This window comes from Haemaphysalis longicornis, unplaced genomic scaffold (assembly GCF_048455015.1).
Source record: "Haemaphysalis longicornis isolate Haplotype H1 unplaced genomic scaffold, Haemaphysalis longicornis Haplotype H1 scaffold_6, whole genome shotgun sequence".
Taxonomy (NCBI): Eukaryota; Metazoa; Arthropoda; class Arachnida; order Ixodida; family Ixodidae; genus Haemaphysalis; species Haemaphysalis longicornis.
The window spans coordinates 79,654,288-79,678,723 of NW_027526407.1; the positions used below are offsets into that span (position 1 = coordinate 79,654,288).

The window sequence follows — 24,436 nt, forward strand, 5'->3', positions numbered from 1 at the left end:
GCTGAACCAAAGCCCAGGCCATCGGTTACCCTTCCAGCTGTAGGAACCCGCTTACCCACTCTATTCCTTTTCCCACGTGGGCCATCCTATTCGTAATAAAGTTTTTTTTTAAATTAAATTCAACGATCACTTGCGCAGGCCAGATAGCATTTGCCCTCTCCCCGATTCGAAGGTTCCTTTGCCACCATCATCATCATCATTGTAGCTCGATTGTTGATCGGTGTCACGTGGAGGGGGTTTGTCTGCGTATGCCGGCTGTGCACATTTCGTCGTACAATCATCGCTTGAGTGCTCCACAAACGAAGCCTTGGCTTTCGGTTCGCGCCTCGACTCGAGGGGCACTTCGCAGTGGAGCGGTGGAGCTGTCTGTCTCGACATCAACTTAACCCTACCGTAAGTACAGGCGATGGTTAAAGTTCACTCGGCAAAATTTACCTAGCATCTCGCGGCGTTTTCTTGCCCGAGCCATCCATTTGCTGATCAAAAAACAGAAAGTACTCTCGGTGCGAATTGCTTGACGTGTGTATCGGAGACGGTGTCGGTACGCGTCCTAGCTCGCAATGCGGTTCCCGCTTCTTGGGCGTTGTTTTTGCTGTCTGTCATGTAAAACCAGCTGTGGCCCTACGCGCGCTTTGCCACGTCCACGAATAGATATTCTACAAGAGCATGCAAAGCCGGAGCGCAAGGCGCGTCGCCAGTTACCTGCGCAAGTGTGTGACCACGTGAAAAAAAATACCGTTGGACAATCGACCGACGCAATCTAATTAAACTTCACGGGCCGTACCTAAATTTGCCAGTAACGTATAAACCCTGGCACATGCGTGAAAAAAAAAAAGAAAAAAAAAAATAGGTCGCACGCAGCATTTTTTGCGACGTTTATCGCGGACGCTGAAGTGGCCATACAAACAATCGTTGTTTATCTACCAGCTCGTGTTTTTCCGCTATCATTGTGCAGATGTGCCATGCTTGGAGAGCGTTTTTGTCCCGTCGCTAGAGCCTCGCAAACGCCGTTTTGTTGTCGTCTGCAGAAAGCCGAAGGAAATGGTGCTTCCCTTTCCTAAAAATTCGCAAGTCTTTGCACACCGCGCAAATACTGCTATGCAGTAATTTAGGTTCGTGTTTGGAGATCCAGTGGTGTGAAGGGCAGTGACATTTCGTTCCCGGGCCAATAACAAAATGACTTGCGGAAATTTGCTTATTGAGAGTCACAGGGCCATCTATACCACTTTTCACCATCACGGAGAGTGGCATATATATTTGAATTATGATTTGCACCCCCCATGTTCACTGCATAGCACAAATCAAATCTTTGCCAAATATAAACACAGTAAACACAGGGTGACATTAACAAGACGCATGTCTCACTAAATCGCACAAAAAAAGGCTACCAACCTGAAAACTGCAGCCACTTGTGCAGCACAAATTAAAATGATTTATTTTTTTTAATTTATTTCACATGCCCTCAAGTACTTACGCATTGTAGAGGGGAGTCGGGTACATAGAAAAAGATAGAAAAAAGTAGGTGAACATAACTGCGGCACAAAAAAAAACACTAGCACGAAAAACGTGGGCTGACATGTTACACTGGTAATTCAAAAATTTACGAAACAGCAGCACTGCAAAAACAACCCAAGAGTAATAGCATATAAACCATGCAAATCCGCACGCGTAATATAACAATCTGAAAATTAGTCATGCCACATCGTGGCCTAGGGAGAAAGCACATGGAGTTTGACGGAAAAGAGAAAAGTCCGATATCTGCGCAATGTCGCGGTGTAGATGTTTCCAGTCACTGGCTGTGCGACATTGTGTTATCGCAACTTTATGTTGATCTATACGAGCGGAGTGTTACGCAGGCAGCGAGATCAGACTGTTTTTAAGCGAGGCATGGCTATATACCTTGAAAAAGAGACTAAGGTGAAAAACGTTTCAACGAAGCAATAGACAAGGTAAAGACAGTGTAGATTTCATGGACACTGGTAGCGCGGTTGTAATTTGATAGGAGTAAACGACAAGCGTTGTTTTGTACAAGTTCAATGGCTTGATCAGGCGTTTGTTCGATGCTTGCGTTTTACAGGGCCAGAGAGCATGGCGTCAGCCGAGGAGAAAGTAATCTTGGTGACCGGTGGCACAGGCCTGGTTGGGAAGGCCATTGAGGCTGTTGTCAATGGAACAGAGAAGAGGGCTGGAGAGCGGTGGATATTTGCTTCCTCAAAGGACGCCGACCTTGTGTAAGCTAACGTCACTTTTATTCCCATTCAAATAATGTAGAATTTTTTTGCTAATGGTCTGAGCTGGCCTCGCGCAGTAAGGGCTTGGTGAGATCCATTACATAAGCAGTGCTTTGTGCTTTCAATTTCGCCACACTTTGGGCCTCAAAAGCTTTGCTTTTAGACGTAAAGAGTGCAGTTTTTTTATGCTGTTCATGCTTCCACCCTTTCGTTTTGGATGCAATTCCCCGCAGTTGCGCATGTGACCTTTCTTTCGTTTCTGTCTTCTCCCCCTCCGAAGCAACAAGCAGGACGCAGAGAGGCTCTTTGCCAAGCACAAGCCCACACACGTCATCCACTTGGCCGCGATGGTTGGGGGCCTCTTCCGGAACATGAAGTACAACCTCGACTTCTTGGTCAGTGCTTTGCGAGAGAGACACCTCCCCTCCCCCGCTTGCGTGTTAAGAAACGCGCGAAGTCAAATCGGACGTGCTTGAAGCACCTCGTTGCTTCTGTTTGCTGCAGAGGAAGAACATCCTCATCAACGACAACGTCTTGCAGACGAGCTTTGAGACAGGCGTCCAGAAAGTGGTCTCCTGTCTGTCGACGTGCATATTCCCGGACAAGACGACGTACCCCATCGACGAAACCATGGTGAGATGTAGCAAGTTTCACGCGACATATTAAAATAAAAATACAAAATTCAATGTCTTGTATATTCATGCAATATGGCTCTTACCGCTAAATGCGATGATGCGCAGTGGAGCATCGTTGATGCACATCTGGATTTATGAGGATTTATCGAGGAAGAAAAAGTGTTCAAATTGTGAAATGAGACTCCAAGTTTGCTATGCTTTTTCTGTGCCTTCATTTTTGGTGCATTTAAGTTCAGTTCATGCATTTATTTTGGTCCATTGTTTTATTTTCTCCCCTGTAGTTGCCAAAAGGTTTTTTGCTCCCTGTTCATCTTTTTTGTTGACTGTCAATGTCTCCTTTCTTGTTTCTTTAACCATATTTTTAAAAGCAGTTTTATACCACGTATCTCTTGTCAGCATGCCCGAGTAGTTATTTCAGTTAGGGACCCAGCCCAGAATCATTGAAAAACACCCCTGCAAGTGGGGGGTAACTATTGTTGGCTCTGGGATGCCCGTGCAACATTGTGCGGCATTCAACATTATTGAAAAAGGCATATTCGGTTGTGTGATGATGAACATCACAGCCTATCAAGCAGCTTATACCCTGCCTGCTGTTAGTGGCCTACTCTCTGCATTAACTTGGGACACCACCCCAGCAAACGAAGCTGATCCCGGGAAACTGCTGTTTTTTCTGCAAATTTGTTGCCTGGCATTGGGGACACTCACAAAGATGAGTGTATGGCTGTATCTCTTGTTCTAGGTGTTGTCAACCTTTGTGGTGTAGTGGATTCAGTCCTTGCTTCATGAGCCAATGTTTGAATCCAAGCCAAGCCACCGTTTCTTTCTTTTTTTTTTTTTTTTTTTTGCACTGTTCATTTGGGGTGGGTTTCATCGCCTTTTAATCTGCTTGAAAGCAGATGTATAACAACCGCACAAATGTTATACAACACCTATAGTTACCACACAAATGCTTCAAATCAACATCAACTTCAGGCCCACACCCCCATTATTGCTGATTGCCCAGTTCTCCACAGTCTTTTGCTCGCCTAAAAGAATTTCGCTCAATTGTAACTTTATCCGATGCCGTAAATGGTAGCAACCCGTCATCCTTAAAATTATTTTCAGTGGCGTGGTATTCCAAACTACTACTTCTCAGGGTTGGTTGTCACGCTGTGATGTTGGTGCAGATCCACAATGGCCCGCCACACGACTCCAACTTCGGCTACTCATACGCCAAGCGGCTGATTGACGTCCAGAACCGCGCGTACCGGGCCCAGCACGGCTGCAAGTTCACAGCCGTCATCCCGACCAACGTGTTTGGGCCGCACGACAACTTCAGCCTGGAGGACGGCCACGTCTTGGCGGGGCTCATCAACCGCACGCACCAGGCCAAGAGTGAGGGCCAGCGTTGTACTCGGCGCAACTTCATAGCACAAGGAAGGCTTGAAGGGTCACTAGTGTGTAAAGGAAAGTTGACCTACATTGGTAGGCTAGAGCATGGTTAGAGCATAGAGCAAGCCACTGATAAATTTTCCTTGGTTCCGCACTGGCCAAGTAACTTAGAGGGCGAACCTGAGGTGCAATCGATCTGAGGAACGTCCATATATACTTATGCTTGAGTGTCAGTAAGCACATCTCAGTGCATAACGGAAACGCGCGAGCCGCGCAATAAATCCCACCAGCAGCTTGTAGCCAGCCAGACTCCAAAAATGGGCTGCTTGGTTGAACTATTGCACTTGAATCTCGGCCTTATATTACCCCCATGTGCATTTCTCCCGTTTGGAGATAGGACGCTAGTGAACGCGCTCGCGTAAAGTCGACATTGACGTGCAATAAATTCAAAAGCAAGCAAGCCTGCTTCCTTTTGAATTTATTGCATGTGAATGTAGCGTGAGTAGTAGTATGAACATTTATTTGCCACAAATGGTCAAGGAGCGGAGAACGATGAACGGAATGAAAAATAGCGGAAGGGGGGCGGGGGGGCACTTAACGGAGCTTAGCAGGGTTCCCTGGGACCGACATGCTTGAGAACCCCTGGGTTAGGGTCGTGAATCGGCAGCCGCTTTTCTGATGGAGGCGAAAAGCAAAAACGCCCGTGTGTGCAAGATTTCGGCGCCCGTTAAAGATCCCCAGGGGGTGAGAATTAATCCGGAGCCCTCCACTATGTTGCGCCTCATCGCCTGCATTACGTCAGCACGTTAAACTACACAATCAATCAGAGTGTCGTGAATACACATATACCATTTGTAGCAGCGGTAGTTGCTTATGAACACAGAAAATACAATCACGAAAACAGGTGTTGCCGTCCTGTAAACTTTCCCACACTACATTTTGTGACACCAGAAACCTTGAATGGTTAAGCGCGTGGTTCATGGAGCTTGCATAAACGTTTTTACGAAACAAAAGCCGAGGAATCGGGGTCGTGTAAATGCAAAATAATGTATGGAAAAACTTTTGCTAAACATGCACCTCTCTGGACAATGATGATGAAGGTGATTAATATCTTCCCTTTGTATCTGGGTAATAGTTGACAGGCATCTTGCCTATTCTAGATTGTGCCCAACCATTCCTCAACGGCACTTCTAAAAATTCCCTTTCCAGCCCACGGGAGCCCCCTGGTGGTGTGGGGCTCGGGCAAGCCGCTACGACAGTTCATCTACTCCCTGGACTTGGCCCGGCTGATGGTGTGGGTGCTACGGGACTACGACGAGGTGGACCCCATCATCCTCTCTGGTGGGTTGCTCTCCCCCTGAGACCCCTTCTCCTTCTTTGCTTGGGCCTGTTTAAATATCCTGGCAGGGAGGCAGTGACGAATTCTGTAGTGATAGCTTTTTAGGTCGGAAGTGACTCTCTTGATTCCTTGCTGCCATTGCCTGAGTTTGTTGAAGGAGAAAATATGTTCATGTGAATAGTGATTTCTGCCCTTGAAGCGAGTGAGGGTTTTCTTCAAATAATTTGATTAGTTGTGAAAAAGTAACCAGTAGCAGCCACGAGTGAAGAACCAGTAAAATCTGCTGTATTCAATGCAGGTTCTGTTTATGAAGACCCTATACTTACACGATCTTGGCTCGTTTAAGCAGCGATTGTCTTTAGGCAGTTAGCCTACTATTGTGCGACTATAGTGCGCTATAAAGGAAGTAGTTTTGCGAGTGGTGTAAATGTCGATTCTTACCCCTTCGTGCGGCCGTGTTTTGCAGTTGACGAGGCCGATGAAATCAGCATCAAGGATGCGGCGAAGCTGATCACGGACGCCTTCAACTTCAAGGGAGATGTCATAGTATCTTTGCTCTGCGTCTAGTTTTATCAAAGAATGTATGCTGCATCTGCACTGCTGTATAGGTGTGCATTTCTCACAAGCTTATGTTGCTGTAACCAGGGGGGGTAATTTCCTTTGATAATTTAACAATGTTGAAGAGAGTTTCATTTAAAGATGAACTTGAGCCGAATGAAGCCAAGCAAAGTGCTGTGTTCTGCCGCTTATGGTCTGGTTGAGACCGGTTTATCAAGAAATGGTGCTCCTTGGGTAGCTTTGCTTGTGTGAAAGCATGGAAGTTGAGATATCGCGTCTTGGGTCATTCTGGCTTTCACATGCAAGACGCCAATTGTTGTAATGGTGATAACATTCACCGCTTGTAGCATTACACGGGGGAGTGGGGGGGGAGGGGGAGGAGGAGGAGGAGAGAAACATCTATTGGAGTGGATGAAAATATTTGTTTTGTTGTTTTGTTTGTCGTACATAAATTTTTGTGTGGTGTATGTTCCTTGACGGCTTGCCATAAAGTTTGACACGTCCAAGGCTGATGGTCAGTTCAAGAAGACCGCCAGCAACAAGAAACTTCGGCAATACCTTCCAGACTTCAAGTTCACCCCCATTGCCAAAGGTGCGGTTTTATGCTCACAGTTCACAGTGCAGCTTCCGAAATACGACGTGTAAATGTTAATCTAATCGCCGTAAACTTGCTTAAATTTTTGGGCACTTCTAGCTTGGTCAGAATCAATAATTTTTTAACCGAAAAAAAAAAAAAAGTAGTTGATTTAAGGCGGAATAAATATGGTGCTCCACCAAGTGTCATGGTGAACGTTTCTTTAATTGCACTGATTGTCTACCTTAGTGAACAAAAGCCCAAGTGGCAGTTTGAAAAGGGGGATGCCGTGCCGATGCATGCCATTGACTACCCTCTTTCTGAAAGGCCAGCGTTAAAACTTTCGTGAACAGCCTTGTGGTAAATGATGACTGCTTCATTCGTAACCTGCTCTCTCATCTTTTCTTTCTTTTTGCAGCTGTGCAAGAAACGGTCGACTGGTACGTGGCAAACTACGACAGTGCCCGAAAGTAAAGCCCCCCACCGACACACTACGTTTGCTAGGAACCTTGTATATTTGCAGTGTGGTGTGTCTTTGGGAGCATGAAGCTTTGCTCAGTGTGACTGCAGAGAGAGTGTGGATGCTTGCAAGTGTTCAAATGTTAATAAATTACTTTGAAGAACATATTTTTGGCGTCTTTGCATATGGGAATTGTAGCCAGTTGGCTGGCATATGGCCACACCTGTCCCAATTATTTTTGTGCCCCAACTCCTGGCAGTGTGCTAAGCAATGTTCAGCCACCCAAGGAACATGTTTACACTTGTCCTATGATAGCACAGCCGTAACTGACAGACCAGAGGCTTGCACGTTGGTTTGATGATAACATCCTACTGTTGGCCAGCCAGTCATCTGAAGTGCCCCGAAAAGACACTCAAACTAAAGAGGACCGTGCTGTTGATGCCAGCAAAGGCCTCAATATTCCTTTACTTGCCTGTCCAAAGTTACTCCGAGCAGTTTTGGGCAGTCCAAAATTGGTAAATACGAGACCATTAGTTTCAGTAATTGATTGATTGTGGGGTTTAACGCGCCGACGCAACGCAGGCGATGAGGCGCGCCGTAGTGGAGGGCTCCGGATTAATTTTGACCACCTGGGGATCTTTATCGTGCGCCGAAATCTCGTACACACGGGCGTTTTTGCTTTTCGCCTCCATCAGAAAAGCGGCCGCCGCGGCCGGGAATCGAACCCGCGACCTCGTGCTCAGCAGCCCCATTAGTTTCAGTAAGGCATGGATATGGAATGATGTGTTGAGTTCTTGCTCGTGTTAGTACATTCCATAGTTTCATTACTCAAGGGACTACCCCAGAAGCTTGTAAATTCTGCATGCCTATGCAAGATTTTATTTTGCTACACGGAAAAAAAAATAAATAAAAAGTCGCGCCGCCCCCGGGAGGGCTCGAACCTCCAACCTTTCGGTTAACAGCCGAACGCGCTAGCCGATTGCGCCACGGAAGCTGGCTGAAAATCGCTGCCAAAAAAGCGTAGTAGAAAATGGCACTTATCTATTGCATTTACTTTATGTTTTTAATGTGTTTATAATATACAAATTTGTTTCAGAAAAAGTTTTTCCACGTTTATATTGTCAATAAAGGTTTTATCTGATCAATAAGTTGTTTGCATTGCAACTACGGTTGTCGCAAAATCGAAACTAACTGAGACGGGTCGGCTATGAAGCCAATTCTGGCCGGCGCATTGAATGGAGAAAAATGGCATCGCCGACTGGGAAGATGTCACGACCGATCTCGCCGGATTTATCGCCGCTGCACGAGCCCAACTCTGCAAAAGACCTCGTTTACGCTGTCGTAGGGAGAGCCACAATAACAGCTCTAGCATACCCGTTCGACTACGTCAAGTTTCTAGTGCAGGTAAGATCCGCGCAGCTTTAGCGCGGTGTGATCAACGTGAAAAGCATGCCGTGTTATCGGTCGTTGCAACCTTTATTCTTTCCCAAAAAAGCTTCTACGGGTAGACCCTTTTGTGTATCTACAGATTGATGCAGCTCATGAATAGCAGCAACACCCGTTTATATCTTAAAATGGTGGCCCATAGCCTGCAGCCGTAGGTTTACTCGGGCGCACCTCGACCTTTGCATGTCGTGTATCTGACACGGGCCTTGAGGTTGTTTATTTAACGCTTTCCGTGTGATCGGTGGACGGAAAGTGAGATACCACTGGCTGGTATCCGTAACTGTCGAAAAGAAGCTGGAAAGTGCACAGAGCAATTTATTTTGGGAATCGCAATTTATTGTAACCAAATAATTATGATCGCTGTGTGGTACCCTACCACATGGAGGGAATGGTAAAGGCGGGGGTAACTTTTTTGAATTTATGAATGCTGATATGCCCTTGGTAACAATGGCATAACAAGTCACCATCGATGAGCGCTGAACGACAGACAGGCGGGCTAGTTGGTAGATGTTCGAGGTGACAGCGCTGCTGCGTTCGCTCCGTGCTCTTTATCGCTGTTGAGTGACAGCAAACTAACGGGCCAAGCGCTTGTACAGACGGCAACACCCTTGTCTAAAGCACAGGTTTCGTACTTATAGCCTTATCTTGCCTAGGCCGAAAAACATTTGAATAAAAGTATTGTGTCCATAAAACTATTGTGACCATATATTTTGGCCAGCTGTAACATAATTATAGTTTTTCCCGGATCGTGCGCCTGTATTTCTCCATTCCCTGAAGAACGTATTGGCACAGTTCTGCTGTAGTTGTGTTGTTTGTGTACCGACCGAATTAACTGCAAAGAAAAGTGTGGAGAAGTATTTTTGATGGCTGTGGTACAGAAGACAGAACTATCATTGAGGACACGAGTTATTGCGAAATAAGGGATCAGCTGAGACCCGTAGAAAAATTTCTGCTGTTGTACATTTTGTGTCTTTGCAGAGTTCTAAGTCTTAATGCTTAACACTTGTAAGCAGCTGACTGAAATCCTGGTCATTTGTTATTCTTGCTAGATGCTTGTTATTCTTGCTAGATGTTGATGCTTACCTTTGCATGTATTGTGACGTTGAGAAACTTTGTCGTCAGATTGGCCATGAACCATTCCCGCCCAAGCCTACGCGGCGTTTCTTCGGAAAGCCTGCCTTGGCACTACCAGGAGCCTTCGAGTACAGTGAGTCTGACCTTGTGTTTATGTGGGCAGGGTGGTTGTGTGCACGTTTAAAAAAAAGTTTCAAATTTTGTTGTTGTCTGAGCTGCTGGCTTATTCGACCATCATTCTCACTCTCTAACCTGATTTACATACGTTAAAGGGACCCTGCAATGCACTTTGAGCAGTGCAAATGAACCTGCGCGACGTTTAGATTGCGCTGTCAGAAATACCTGAGCTGAATATTACATGTGCACATGACGCAATAAGCTCACAAATCGCTGCGAAAGATGCGGAAAAACCAACTGCACTCTTCAATTTTGCTCCACCATGGTTACATCGTTAGAGCGGTGGCTGTCCTATTGGCTGTCGCTGGTCAACTTCGCGGCTTATTTTTCGCATTTCCCGTGACGATACGCTGTCGTCGTCGGCGCTGTTTACAAACCCCTTCTATGCCTGAACCTGTATGAACAGTTTTGGCGTTTTTGTGTTTTGAGTGCACGTGGTGTTTGAGTGACAAACTCAATACTTCCCTTTCAACCTGACAACAGACATTTATTGCTTCAAAAACAACCTACCAGCCTGAGCGCGTGCTTGCGAGCCTGCCTTTTTTGTTGCATCTAACTGGAAATAGATTTCTACTCCATGTTGCGGAGAAAACTCCCCGGCCTGTGATATATCGAAGGCCACCAAAGAGAAGGTCACGAACCACCCCCTTCTACAGGAGAGAGCGCGCAGCTTTCTTTCCATAGTTCGCGGTCGACTTGCGAGGGAACGATTACGCGCGATTTTTCGTCTCGTGTAGCTTCAGTGATTGTGAACATATTTGTATAATTCTTGCGGGAGAAGATCAGTGGGACAATTGACTTTACCCCAAAATACCTTCTGAGTAGTCGGTGGTAAGTGCTGCAGGGCCCCTTTAACAATTCATCAATTATTCGAAGAAAATCACTGTAGGCAATAGTAGTGTTTTAAACAAATGGCATTAATTTCTGTCATTTCTAATTATTGCATTGGTATCCTTCATCACTCTCTGTGATGCACGGGAGCTCTTTATTTATTTCATGATACCCCTATATGCCCGCATTCGGAGGGCACAATTGGGATGCACAGAGGCACATCGAAGCATTTGAAATGGGTTCACCAGCAACAATGAAACACTTTCACGTTGATGTTGCCGGCTAAGGTCCATGCATTTGCTTCCCGTTGCCTTTGTAGGAAGCTTTTGTGCTGTGTTTGAAGTGGGATTGAAGCTGCTTTAAAAGGAGTATGAGGAGGAAGTGCTTTCTGGGGGCAATAATGAACTAGTGTGGTGTCTGGTCTGATCACCGAGCATACAAGACCTCGCTCGTCTCATTTTTTTTTCCCTGTTTGTTCTTTCCCCTTCCTTTCAGTGAGGCACATTAAGAAAATAGATGGCTATGCCGGCCTGTATCGTGGGCTGAGCGTGAGGCTGTGTGCCAACGTGGTCAGCGGTGCTGTCTTCTCTGAAGTGAACCGGGTGAGAGCATCGCGTTTCTCGGGCGTCTTTGGGAAGGGTTGCTCTCCTCTCAACTGTTGCCGTTGACAGAGCTACATAGTGGGCACAAAGTATTCACTTATGAGCTGCGCGCATTCCTCAAGTTCCTAACTCATCTGCAAACACATGTTGCCTCGGAATTTTAGCACTTCGCCTGCCATTATAAATGGCCTCTCCAATTTGCTAGGGCCCGTTTTATGACTGAGGCTAAGCCTAGTTTGGACACATTGCGTTTTCTCTTATGAAGTGTTGTCGCCTGCTCTGACGCCTAACCAAGAAAGAGGAGAATAAAACGTAGTGACCGCATGGATACCCCTGCATTACACCTAGTTATAAGGTTTGTGAACCCGCACAATTAAACTTGTTTTGGGTAAAAGGGCAGCAGATGGAAATTTTTTATGATTCTGGCGAAGCTGAGATAAAGGGCGGGGTACGCATAGGTTAAAAACTAAAAAAAAATGTCCTCAGTACCAGTGTCCCTTCAAAGGGGCCATGCAGACGAAATACAAATTTGTTTTATTCGAAAGATTTTGTGTTTTATTGTGCCCCCAGCGCTTTTCTGCCAGCAAATGATGCTTTATTCGCTGAGAGATGAATCAATTTAAGTTGCAATTTTGATTCTCCCGCCACGTTGTGTGTTTTCATGACGTCTGCAATGACATCACAAGAACAGGTCTTCAAGCGGCTGCGGAGCCTTGTTTACCGTTGGTCAACCTAGATGGCGCCACCGTACCGTGGCAAGCAGTCTTCTGCCTTTGCTTTGTTTTTGACCATATTTGTACCTGGCTTGTTTTTGTGAAGGTAGAAAATAATGGTTTCGTGAAACATAGTGCTCGCTCGACAAATATGGTCATGTAAGACACCGTCGCTTATGCCAATCGGCCAGTGTCGTCTGCGACATCCCCAAAGCGCCGCTGTGCTGTACAGCTAAAACAATAAAGCATTGTGCGTGCACTACCAACAGCAGTGAGCATCGATACTTCTACTTTTACGTGTTCTTTCGTAGCTTCCGCTGTTTACCCCACCATTCTTACTGCTATAAAAAGAACGTGCCCTAAATGTAAGTGCAAAATTGCTCATTCGGCAAGCTTATAAGCCCTGCCTAATTTGCTTTTGCCGGCCTCAGCAAATCGCAGAGCGGGCACATATGGCATCATAGGTTCTATTGCGGGAAATGAGCTAGTGGGTCGCATGGCTGTTCCCTTTTTTCGTAAATACATAGCTTATTTGAAGGAAGTTTACATTAAAAGTGGTGTCAGTGTGATTCTAATGAGGCAATATTTCAAATGAACCAAACTTGTGTTTTGTCTGCACGGCCCCTTTAAGGTTTTCTGGAATACAGTTATTATTGTCTCGCGCGTCTCTCTTAAAAAAAAGACGCGTCGTTCTCGGCCCCTCTCTCTCGCTGCTCCAGAGGCTGCCCGAGGTGCAGTCGTTCGAGGAGGAAGAGGACGACGAGAGCGTGACGGAAGAGCAGCGCATCGTCAACTTTGTCAAGCGCACGCTCAAGCTCATGACCGCCAAGTGCGCCGCGCTCTTCGTCGCCCACCCATTCAATGGTGACTCTCTCTGCAGGCTCTGCTTGCATCTATGGGGTGATAGCGATGGGAGGGGTAGTGAAAGGAAAGCTATAATTTACTGAAGGTGACGAATGCAGTTGTCATTCGTTTATTCATCCCTTTGTTGGCTGACCACAGGTGGCTTTTAAGTCGAGAGGCTTCACACAGGCATGTGGATGGAGGAAGTAAAAGCCTGGTGGCAAATGTGGACTATGCAAAATTTGTTTATTTCATGTATGCTCATGATGCTTGAGGCATTACTGGGGAAAGTGGTAAGTGTCGAAGTAATCGTGCTATTTATGAAACTGGAGGAATGCTTGTACAAAAAAGAAAATGAAAGGTCGCACTTCTGTATGCATCTGTTACATAAGTGGATGCAAGCACAGTGAGGGTTCTAATGATTAAATGAAGGTTGGAAGAAAAAAAATGTGGGAATTCAAATCGAAAATGTAAATGTGCAGATCATTGGTACAGAACAAAATTGCATGGTGATGGTGGGTATAATGATGGTTAGAGTGTCCTTTGTACCTGGATGAAGTTTAACACCGCCTGTGCTGTGGCTTGATGGATGTGGTTGGATGGACGCATGCTAAGAACGCAGTCGAGGCTCTGACACCACACCCCATTACGAGTTTAATGCCAAATTTAATGGCATTTAATGCCAAATAGTGTTCAGTGGTTTTTGCTTTGGCATAGCATGAGCACACGAAGGGAATTTAGCTTGGGAGATCTTAGACGTATTTTTGAGAATTCTCAAGTGCTATATAAACATAAAGTAGTACTACGGTAACAAAACTTGTATTTGGAACCCAGAGGCAATTGAGCTCAAGAAAAGTATTGCACTGTTCCTAAGTTTGCTGGTGTCATGTGCATTTGTTGATGCAGTAATTAGGGATTCCTGACTGTGCTCTTAACCTGTACTCAGCCGTGTTCCCAATAACTTGCCTCTGCAAGTATTCCAATATTTACATTTGTAATTTCTGTTTTTTTTTCTTCTTTTACATTTCTTCTTTTCTTTTTAGTGCGCAGGAATAAATAACAAAAACAAAACACCTGGTCTGTTGAGCAAGAGGTTAGCCTTGCCATTTCTTGGCCAACCCCTCACACAAGGGATCTGCTGTCTTCAATTGAAATCAAACTCACAAGTTGTGAGGAACTTTCCTCCGACTTCTGGGACTTTAAAACTGGCCGTAGTACTTACCTACGTGAAAAGTCATGGAATTGTAGTTACGATTCCCACTTCAGCAGTGACACAGCCCAAGTTCGATCTCCTGAACTTGCAAACTGGCTAGAACCTTTTATTTCTCCGATCGGGGCTAAAATTGTCCGTGTACGAACTGAAATTTCAGAGTTATGTTGGGTACTGCTGGGGACATTTTGCCCCTAAAATTCCCCGTTTTCACACATCCTGGCACTTCTAGCTACTGCACCCTGCACTATGTCAGGATGCATTTCCATCTGCAGGGTTCATGTGGCTCCTTGAACACCCTTGAATTTAAAAAGCTTGTTTTCAAGGCCTTGAGGAATTTTTCTAGCCCTTCCAAAATCCTTCAATTTCTTGAATCCTTTTATTTTAAATTAGGCAACGTAATGACCCGGTGACTGTTTGTTGCTTAGCTTGCATTTTGTAACACAGTGAGAGTGCCTGCGTAATTGTAACAAACAATTATGAGGAATTGTTAAAGAAAAAAGTCACTGAATCAGTCGTTTTCAACAATGGGACTTTTCTGAAAGCAAGTCCACTTGTTGAGACCGTGACTCCAGCACCGTTCCCATTTTTTTTTCAACGACTTCTCATCCTTTCAAGCCTTTATCTTCCCCTGAAATTTGGTCTTTATTAGATTTCTAACAGACTTTGTGGTTGGTCCTAAAAATTGACATACAGAGCCTTGAAGGTCCTTGAAAACCATTAAATTTTCCCCATAAGAATAAGCACGAACCCTGAAGCTGTCTCACTCGCCCACACCTGAATGCTGGGTGCAGTTTAAACACCTTATTGTTGTTTTGTCTGTACTTGCAGTGGTGTGCCTCCGATACATGGCGCAGTTTGTGGGTCGTGAAGAGAAGTACACGTGAGTACGATACTCCCCTCCTCCCTTCATGCTCATGCGTGACGTGTCAAGTAAAAAAGTCACGCGTTATTCCAAGCTCGTACCAACAGGCGTCTGTGTCTTTGAGACAGTGTGGAGGATCCACACTGTTTGACTCTCGTCTTTCTTTTCTTTTTTCCCCTCCCCATTCTGGTGGCCCGAAAAAAAAAAAAAAGAAAGAAAAGAACAGCTAGAATTTTGCTGCTATTATGTCAAGCGTATAGCCTACGTTACATTGCTTTTCTGTGTACCGTATTTACTCGATTCTAACACACCCTAAAAAAGAAAAGAAAGGGACAGCTAGAATTTTTGCTGCTATTATTTCAAGCGTAAAGCCTACGTTACACTGCTTTTCTGTGTACCGTATTTACTCGATTCTAGCACACCCTCAAATCTGGCGTGCACCCGATTTTCGCTACCGGGAAAGGAAAAGCGAAAAAAATTACCTTTGCTGGACAAGCCATTCATGGATGCTAGGGCTTGCGAGCGCAGCCTTTGGCCTCCCCTTTTGAATCATAGCGCACTGTATGCACTACACGCTAAGTGCACTACACTTCCCAAATCGGTTCGTGAAAATACAAAGAAAAAATGCTCGTTGAGAGGTCCGAGTGAAGTGGCAGTCGTTTTATGTGCTTCATGGTACTTTGTCAGCTGTTCTTCCTCCTTTGTCAGAGCAAGGTGGTGTCACTAAATAAAGGCTTGGGAAATGCAGGGGGGGGGGGGGGGGTTGCTATCTACAACAGTTTTCCTTTTATTGTTATTATTATCCTCTTATGGGAATAACAATCGCTCTCATGGCACTGAGCCCTTTATGCCTTACAGTTAACGCATCGGCACCCACTGGGAAGATATCTTAATTCCCTCCCGTGCGTTACTGTAGTGTCGTATACTGTGCAGTAGACGATTTCATTCTGTGCGCAAAGATAAACCAGAGAGGCATTTGCTGTGCGTTTGCGAGTGTTGCTGTCGGCCGTGCAGTCTCTCAACGCTTTACCCGTGCAAAGTGCCTGCCGTGTCAGTAATGATAGGCATCCATTGGCACGCAGTTTCAGGTTGTTACTTGAATTAGATTTTGAAACTTATTTTTCCTGAAAAGAGATACGCGTTAGAAACGGGTGATTGCGATTACATCTTAGCATGCAGTGTGGAAAACATTTTAGCTAAATGCCACCACATTGGGCAGTTCAAATTTGAAGAAGCTGCATGAAGTGAGAACATTGTGAGCTAATTAAATGTTCGACGTGGGTGCGTAGCAGTTGGATTACATTCAGTATGAACTCTTGGCTTCCGGGTTGGTGCTACCGCGACACTTTTGAAAGGGAACGTTGGCTTCTCTTTCACTGTCTTACGGGGTGCGCTTTCGTTTTTGCAGGGGCATCTTCACCTCCGTCGTGGAGATCTACAGGGAAGAAGGCCTGGGCGGCCTATTCAGGTGTGAGAGCTTGCTCCAAGATAGGCAAATGCAAAACGGAAGATGCTGCGAGGTGATTCTTGACATGCCGAAGCCTGCATTTCATCTTAACAGAGCTTGCACAAAGTACAAATTCATTAAATTAGTGCAAGCAGGCTTGCCTCGTAGCTCATTGTATTTGTAAGTTTAATTTCTGGGTCCGTACTTAAAAACCTTGCTCATTTATTGGGGTATGCGTCAAGTACTGCAGGGAGCTTGGCTTTTGATCTGGCTTGGCTTGAATTCGGGATTTTGATCTTGCAAAGCTCTAACCTTGATTAGGATTTGTAAACCTTGCTGCATATTTGTTGGCTTCTGTAATGGGTTGTGGGTTGTATTGTGCTGGGGAAAAAGAAGGCAGGTTTTCTCTAGGGGCTGTAGCTTGATGTCAACTTGTACGTGGCTTGATGCTTGCTAAGGCATGAGGAGGAATAAAAAAAAGAAAGGCCTTGTTGTGTCAGTTTGACTTGCTGCCATTTTGATTTAACTGTGCATTCCAGTGAACAGAGGCCTGAAATGTCTGCAGTCACAGTGTCGCTGACAAGAATGTGCCTGGCTCTCCAAAGCAAAGGGAACATTAAGCTCCAAACCTGTAACTTGTGTTTTGCGAGTTGACGGGTCAAAACCGATGGCGGCAATTGCCCTGTACTGTTTTCTGAGTAGTCTAGTGCAACTTCTTTTCATTTCTAATGCGAAAGCATTATTTTATTTATTTATATTTATGTTCACAACACCCGGGTTTTAACGTTACAAACTGCTCTGATGTTCGCAATTTAATTAACAGTGTTGTTTGGTAGCACGCTTTGTGTAACTGATCAGTAATTCTAGCGATGCATAAGAACCGATATTATAGCTTAGGCATCGAGAGAATTACTGTTTCACTTAAGCTTTTTACTGTCGGTTGGTTTGTTTTTTCTCGCTTTGCAGAGTAATTGCAGCTCAAGGTAGGGAGCTGTTTTTGCGGTGCACTTTTATCGTGCAAAATTGGGAAGGCACAGTCCCTTCGAGCAGATGTTGGTGTGAATCGGAAGTCTCCTCTTTACGCCAGATGCATTCTGGCTCTTCAAGTGCGTCTGTTTTGCATTGCATTTCAGTGGCCTGGTGCCCAGGTTGATTGGCGAGGTGTTCACCATATGGCTGGCCAGCTCGGTGTCCTTTGTCATTAACGCCTACATCGTACAAGACAAGGTCTGTACCCCTGTCATTAATTCACCCCTCACAGCAAGCTTCCGTGTCTTTATTTGTGTGCGAGTAGCAGCAACTTCAGTCTTATCGCTGCATGAATCTTATCTCTGCGGGCCAGACTAGTATTATATTCTTGAAGAATAGGTTTTTGGAGATTCAACAATTGTAGCATGCAGAATCTATGTGCCTAACACAGCAGTACCTCTATCTAAAAGTGTTGCAACACACACAGCAAGCTCGCCTAACAAAGCTGGTCTAGTCAGACGTAACGTGCCTCAAAATGACTTCGAACACACAATGGGTATGTCCGCTGATGGCTTTCCATGCAAAGCACAAGGGTTAACTCGAACTGTATGGCTCACTCTTCAATGCTAGGCAGAGGAGGGATTCTGTTCAAAATGAGGAGAAATTCCCGCGCTTTAGATTATTGCAAGATTGGTCGTAGTTGTTTGTCTTCATTCTAAAAATTTCTTGTGCACCTTTTTGGCCGAGTATCTATTGGATATCCTGTTGCCCTCACTGAACCACACTTTCTCTTTTCAGACATTACAGAGCTACGTTAGTGCAACGACAATGGTAAGCCTGTTGTCTGAGTTCTTGTCCGTAAACTGGATACGGGAGATTTTCATGTGCACTTTTTGCAGTGCCATTCTATTTTCAGCCTGTTCCTTATTAAAGATGGGAAATTGGCTGCATACATAAATTTTTAAACAACACTAAGATGCATGCATGTAAATACCGTATTTTCGCGTGTATAACCCACACCAAAAATGCGAAAATTTCGGTGGCAAAGTAGGGGTGAGGATAATATGCAGGGTTTTTCCTTTAGTGCAGCTTCACGGCAATGCTCGTTGTGCCGGGAAGGTGACCTTGTCTACAACAGTGAGGACTGCGGCTGAAGTGATAGCTTTAGCGAGAGCAGTGACACTGATTGAATTGTGACTTTCGCCTACCAGTCAGTGTATTCTACTTGCTAAATATACGCTTTTTTCTGTCTACGTAGTACGTGATGTGCTGCTTGAGCAGTAGCTTAGGTGCAGGCTTTCCTCTATCAAATGTGTGGGCAATACGCTGGGTTTTTTTTGTTTTCCGGCAGGCTAAAAGTGGGGGTGCAGATTATATGCAGGGGCGGGTTATACGCAGGAAAATTTGGTAGGTGCAGTCTGTGGGGTATGCACTAATTGCTTAGTGTTGTCATTAACAAACATTTCTTGTTTATCTCATTTTTAAACCAAAAACAGTGCCAAAATGTCTCATTTCTTTTATTATCATTTTTTATGTGAAATGTTTCAGTAAGTTTTTTAAAACGCACAAATAACTCTGGAAACGGTGTGCTCCAACGAAAAGTTGACCTTTATGTATTACCCACTTCAGTCCTAGAACTAAGCGAAAAAAATAAAAGGTTGCTTTGAATGGCAATTCCATAATGAACTACTGAAATATATTGTTCCTCGACTGCTGTCATCCAAACTATTGAAAACTACCATTGGTGCATTTATTTCAAGCAAAAGCGCGTGCAAATAGGGCGACATCGGCACGCAAGGAATGCCTGCTACCATCAAGTGCGAAAAATCTTAATCGGTGAAAGCGCTGTGAAGACAATACAGCTTTAGCTTTAAAACGTTTTTAAAATGTCAGTTGCAAATGAATCAACCCCTTTGACAATGTCTGTTCGGCAAAGGCCATTTAGAAAGTAGTAGGTCACTTAATAACTAATGACCTCATAATTTCCCATTTTTTTACTTTCATCAGACAAGACAAAAATTGTCTTGTCCTTTTATCGGAAGCATTTTCCACAAAAATTGTCTTGTCCGATTCGCTGCAACTTTTGAATATGTTCCTCCTTTGCGTCACACTAGTTATATCTGTGGAGCTCACTGCTGGTTTCTTTCTGGTTGTGAAAATCTAAAAAGCGTTGACCGACCTTTTTTGCAGTTCCTGTCAAGCTCTGTGACGTATCCGTTTGCTCTTGTTGGCACGGTGATGGCCATTTCTGGGAGCAGGTGCGTAAACAATTTCTCTCCTCTTAGGCGACACTCGTTAAACACAACTCGCTCAAAAGTGGGCATTTTCACTCTTTATTTTGGAGTGAATCACAAGTCCTGTGTGTTGTGCCTTTCACAAGGCAACAAAATGCTTACCAGCTTTTCTCCAAGATTCTGCCAAGAGCACTGGAATTGTTGGCCCCACCGGAGAGGTATTTTCCTAGAAAGTAGCATGTTTGTGATGAATTGGGAAGCATGTTTTCTGCACTTAAAACAGGACATGCTGTCTAATTCCGCCCTCAGACCGCAACTATGGTGTACTCCGTAGGAGGCGTGTTTTTGCTCGCGGTTTTAAAGCCCGTAATTTTGTCTCTGGAACGAGTGCTTCATCTTGTGCCATTTTCGAGCCTCACTGACTCTGTACTGATTGCCGATGGCCTGCATCCAATCTCGTGCCTCTTCTGCTCGGTGCCTTGCAGCCTGGAAGCCGGCAAGCCCCCGAACATGGCGGCCTATCCCAGCTGGACAGAGTGCTGGCATCACCTCAGCAGCCTGGTACGACTCAGGGAGAGGGGAGGGAGGGGGAGAGAGGGAGAGATCTTTTTTTCACTAATTGTGGTAGCCAGCCTTGGGGAATACCTTAGGTTTGTGTACTGCAGAAGGTTTGTAGCAGACGTGAACAAGACGCTTTATGTAGACTAAAAGCTTTACTATGCCATGCCTCAAGGTCATTCATCGTGTTGCAATGACCTTGAGCCACTAAAGCACAAGTGTGGCAGGTGTGATATCACGACACATGATACAGCTAGGTGGCAGACTGCGAAATCTTAATTAAGCAAAGGCAAACTTTCATTAAACACTGTGCTTATGCTCTTTGCAAAAGCAGACCTTTTGCTCTTGGTAAGTAGTAAGTGTAAAAATGTTATGCCTGAGCTTTTTTTCTTTTAGAACTTGGCGTATCAGGTCTAATCACAACAAAAACCTGATACGCCAAGTTCTTGTAGTTGCTGGTGGTGTTGAGAGCTTTGACGGTGGTAATTTCTCCTCGAGCTTGCCAAGGGTATCAAGTATTGTGAAGCCGGTTACATCATAGGAAGGTTTCAAACGAGCGGCTACACAAAAGTCACATGCATTGCACGTTGAAAGGAATGACTTTGTGCACTTGGCCAGGAAAAAAAGAGAAGCAGGAATTTTAGAATTGTAGTTAGGGCTCCAAATTCACATAGAGGGGTGGAAAGTTGTGGAATACGGCAATTTGCGTGCCCATGGTCTTGATGCTTTGTCTGCCGATGCAAGGATGTTAGCCACACGTGCTGTCAAAACTTCAGTCCAGTTTTCACTGGGTAATGCCACACCTAGATATTCACGCACATCTAATGATCTTATTCAAAACGTAATTTGTTTTAACTTTTAAAAATAAAGTCAGGGGAACCGGAAGGGTGGCAAAAAATCAGACGAATTTGCATTTATTTGGACTTAGAAGAAGTGCAGCTTGCTGGGCCAGTTCGTACATAAGGACGGATGGGAAAACCAGCGAAAAACGACTTTAAATATACCGTGTATAAAAAGGAATTAGAGGTGTATAAACATACGAAATATTAGGAGTTTGTGAACCCATAAGAAATAAATTGGAATCTATTTGCCCATTTTTAGACCATTCTTGATGGTGGAAAAGTTTGCACTGCAGTAAAAACAGCCCAAAAATAAATCAAAGCAGGAGCAAATCTGTATTGGAACTTACAGACATTCGTCAGTGGAACATTTTTTTACAGCTCGTTTTTTTCATTCACAGTGCCTGAAGTAAGGCACTAGCACAAATGCCAGAGCTAAGCATTTCTGCAAATTGAAGCAGCTCTCCGCTGCAGTCGTTCCGTTGACAGGCCCTGTTGTGTTGTGGTCCGGTGGTGTTACCTAGCCCGTGTGGTTTTTCGTTGAAGTTTCTGGCTGACCTTTTGTTTGACCCTTGACCTTGTGCAGGGCCAGCTGAAGCGGGGTTCGTCCATCCTGTGGAGGTACTACCAGGGGCCGTACATCATTGACGAGCGGGGGGTGCCCAGGCCGGTGGGCGTGATCAAGCGCCACCACTGAGGGCTCTGCGGCGACCAGCCACACCCTGGCACGGCTGCAGGTGAGGCGGCACAAACTGCAGGGGGTGGTGGCCGTGTGGCGACATCTGGTGTTGTGTAATGCCCCTGTCACACAGGAAATGTAATGGCATTTAGAGTGAATGACATCAGCCGTTAATGACATTCTTTTTGGCCGTGCAGGTCTACACAGCAAAAGAAATGCCATTTGGTAGTGAAAGCGGTGGCGATTTGCAAGCTAGCAAAATTGGAAAATTATAGTTCAAGTGTGTCCAGAATGTTTTCATACACATTAGTTTTTTTTTTTTTTCAAACATAACAAAGGGTTATTTTTTAAACATAAGACAATCACCGGTTTAGGTGACATCAGTAGATATCACGAGCCGAGACAAGTGCGCAAAAAATCCGTATTAGGGTAGCGCGCGTATTGGGGGCAAGATTTTCGTTTTTGTTAGTACTTGTCTTTCTTTATATTAAAAACAACACAAAGAGTAAAATATGTTTACTAACAATTTTTAGAAACAGTGCTCTGGATGTTTACTGAACTTTCTTCTCAAGTGACCCGATTCTTCTTAAACTTGTTCGGGGTGTAAAAATCGGGTAAAATTGAGGTTTATTTGAAAACGAACAACCCTACTGATGTGTGTGTGGTGCAGAATATGCAAGTTTTCCAATAATTCTTGTTTTTTTTTTTTTTTTTTTTTTCGGTTAAAAACATCTTATAGTGCTAGAATGGAGCTGAGTGAGCTACCAAAGTCAAAGTGCTGTCAAATTAAAACAAATTTGTATTTCATCTTGTTGGACACTGATTCATCCCCATGGTAAAAGTTGCATAAATTAGGCAGAAGATGGCATTGGTCAAAAGTGCTGTGTTCTAACAGTGGCTCTAAATTTGATCCGTAAAGTTGCGAAATTGAACGAACTGCTGCCATATCTTAACGGAAGCCGACCGTAGTGTGGAGGTCATTTGCTCGTATTTGTGTGTTCCCTTTAATGCGAATCAGCTCTTGTTAACTCAGCTCAGGCTGGTTCAGTTTCATCACTTAATCTGATCAGGTTTAAACGTCCCATTAGAGTGTACTCGGGGTTCTGCTCAGAAATTTTTCAGGTGTGGACGACATTGTGAGAATGCGAGGAGAGGGGTGGATTTGTTAGGTTCAAGATTTTCAAATTTTCATCACAAAAATTGAACAACTCTGGTCAAATACTGGTTGTTTAGGTGCCACGGCATCGCGAGAAGTGGTAGCTCGTAAACAACATGAAAAAGCGATAAGCGATTACTCCGATTTGCCATTTACTCCGAGATTTACTCAGAGCGATTTACTCCGAGATTTGCAAGCCGCTGGCAATATGTGAGACTTCAGAGCCACTTATTTAGACTCCTTTTTGCATACCCAGGTGGCGAGAGGTGTTGCTTGCTGCCGCTGGTGTCGCTCTCGCACAGTGGACAGTTTAAAGCGATAGCTTTCTTAGTGGGACCGATGGCGTCCCGTAAAAAAGCTAGCGCATTTCCCCGTAGACCCGTTGGCCAACCGCAAAGTTCTAGGATCTCTGGACACACAATGTGTGCGTGAAATTGGGCTTCCTTTGTGCCAAAACGGGTACTTGAAATCCCGAAAAAAGGAACGGTTCTAGAAAAAACAATACGTATCAATCATAAAGGAGGAGTACAATTAGTAGTACACCTTTATCTCATAAACCACGTATCGGTATACGTTTAGATCGTTTGCAGATGTGTTTGCTTATTGCGTGAAAAATCATCGCATGGGTTCGTTTTTCGTTTGCAATGTGGGTTTTTGAAAGTTTGGCGATCGATTGGACACACTCTCAGCGAAAGTTGGATGCACTTCTAGCTTTCCCACTGCTCTCAGGTATTTTTAGGAAGGGATATGATAAATTTGTTTATTTCTTCGGGATGCATTTTACACTGGTCAGTCGGTGGGTCAGCCTACCGAAGGCAGTGGGTGGTTAATCAGAGCAATAGGCAGCGAAGTGGAGCTCTGGGCAGCATTTCAAACCAACGCACATTGAAAAGGCCACCAGCAGTAAAAAAAAAAAAAAAAAAAAAAAAACATGAAATGGTGCAAATTGTAGTGCACTAATCAATTGTGGATACAGTGTGAAACTACATGCAGCATTTGCCCTTTCACCAGAGAACTTAGCCTTATGGGATTGTTTGCCGTACCATCTCCATGCGGTATTGTTTTCCAAGCTGGAAAGCGTTGATACACTTAGTGTATCAAAATCTTCATGCACAGTCAACCATTACGAAGCATTGTTCTGCCTTTTTTCTTTCTTTTGCAGATCGTACATAGAAGCCTGCAGTGGCCACCTGTAAAGTGGCTCGCTGGGTGCCAGCAGTTAGGATTGCCCTGCAATACCACTGGACGTTTGCTTGCTGAAGTGGATCCCTGTAACGCACACGTGGCATGCAGTGTCATTTCTCTTGTGTCACTGTATTCAGTCAAAAGAGGGGGCAAGGACCCACCCATCACCAACTTGTTCTGTTGTCAATTAAAGAAAGTACTTGTTTGCCGCTCTCTCTCTTCTTTCGACTTGGGCCTGCATTTTGGAGTGCAAGTCAGTGTCAGTGGGACATTAACATGGCAGCTTAAAGTAAAGCTAAAGGTTAGCAAAGCGGAGCTTGTAACGAACAATACGTAACTACCAGAGAAAGCGTCGTGGGTTGCAATAGATATGAAAGTTTCTAAATGGATGGAGATGGGTCACCCCTCCGCTACTATAATCTAAGATGACCAGCAAAAAA

The 24,436-nt window shown here is 44.7% G+C and overlaps 2 protein-coding genes and 1 non-coding gene across 3 annotated transcripts; 2 read left to right on the forward strand and 1 right to left on the reverse strand.

The window, feature by feature from the left end:
- Nucleotides 1-194: 194 nt before the first annotated feature.
- Nucleotides 195-7,335, forward strand: Gmer (GDP-L-fucose synthase-like protein). The gene is made up of 9 exons (XM_077675347.1): nt 195-393; nt 2,078-2,231; nt 2,512-2,626; nt 2,736-2,864; nt 4,033-4,240; nt 5,447-5,578; nt 6,043-6,122; nt 6,627-6,726; nt 7,127-7,335. The coding sequence occupies exons 2-9, from the start codon at nt 2,089-2,091 to the stop codon at nt 7,180-7,182; spliced, it is 963 nt and encodes a 320-aa protein (XP_077531473.1). The 5' UTR covers nt 195-393; nt 2,078-2,088; the 3' UTR covers nt 7,183-7,335.
- A 753-nt stretch (nt 7,336-8,088) lies between these two features.
- On the reverse strand, nt 8,089-8,162 carry Trnan-guu (transfer RNA asparagine (anticodon GUU)). Its single transcript has one exon. It is a non-coding gene; the product is annotated as a tRNA-Asn (tRNA).
- A 237-nt stretch (nt 8,163-8,399) lies between these two features.
- Nucleotides 8,400-24,205, forward strand: LOC144143557 (mitochondrial carrier homolog 2-like). The gene is made up of 12 exons (XM_077675352.1): nt 8,400-8,572; nt 9,737-9,821; nt 11,192-11,298; nt 12,731-12,875; nt 14,896-14,947; nt 16,338-16,397; nt 17,510-17,603; nt 18,144-18,176; nt 19,536-19,603; nt 20,065-20,140; nt 21,563-21,713; nt 23,974-24,205. The coding sequence occupies exons 1-11, from the start codon at nt 8,414-8,416 to the stop codon at nt 21,671-21,673; spliced, it is 990 nt and encodes a 329-aa protein (XP_077531478.1). The 5' UTR covers nt 8,400-8,413; the 3' UTR covers nt 21,674-21,713; nt 23,974-24,205.
- The last annotated feature ends 231 nt before the right edge of the window (nt 24,206-24,436 follow it).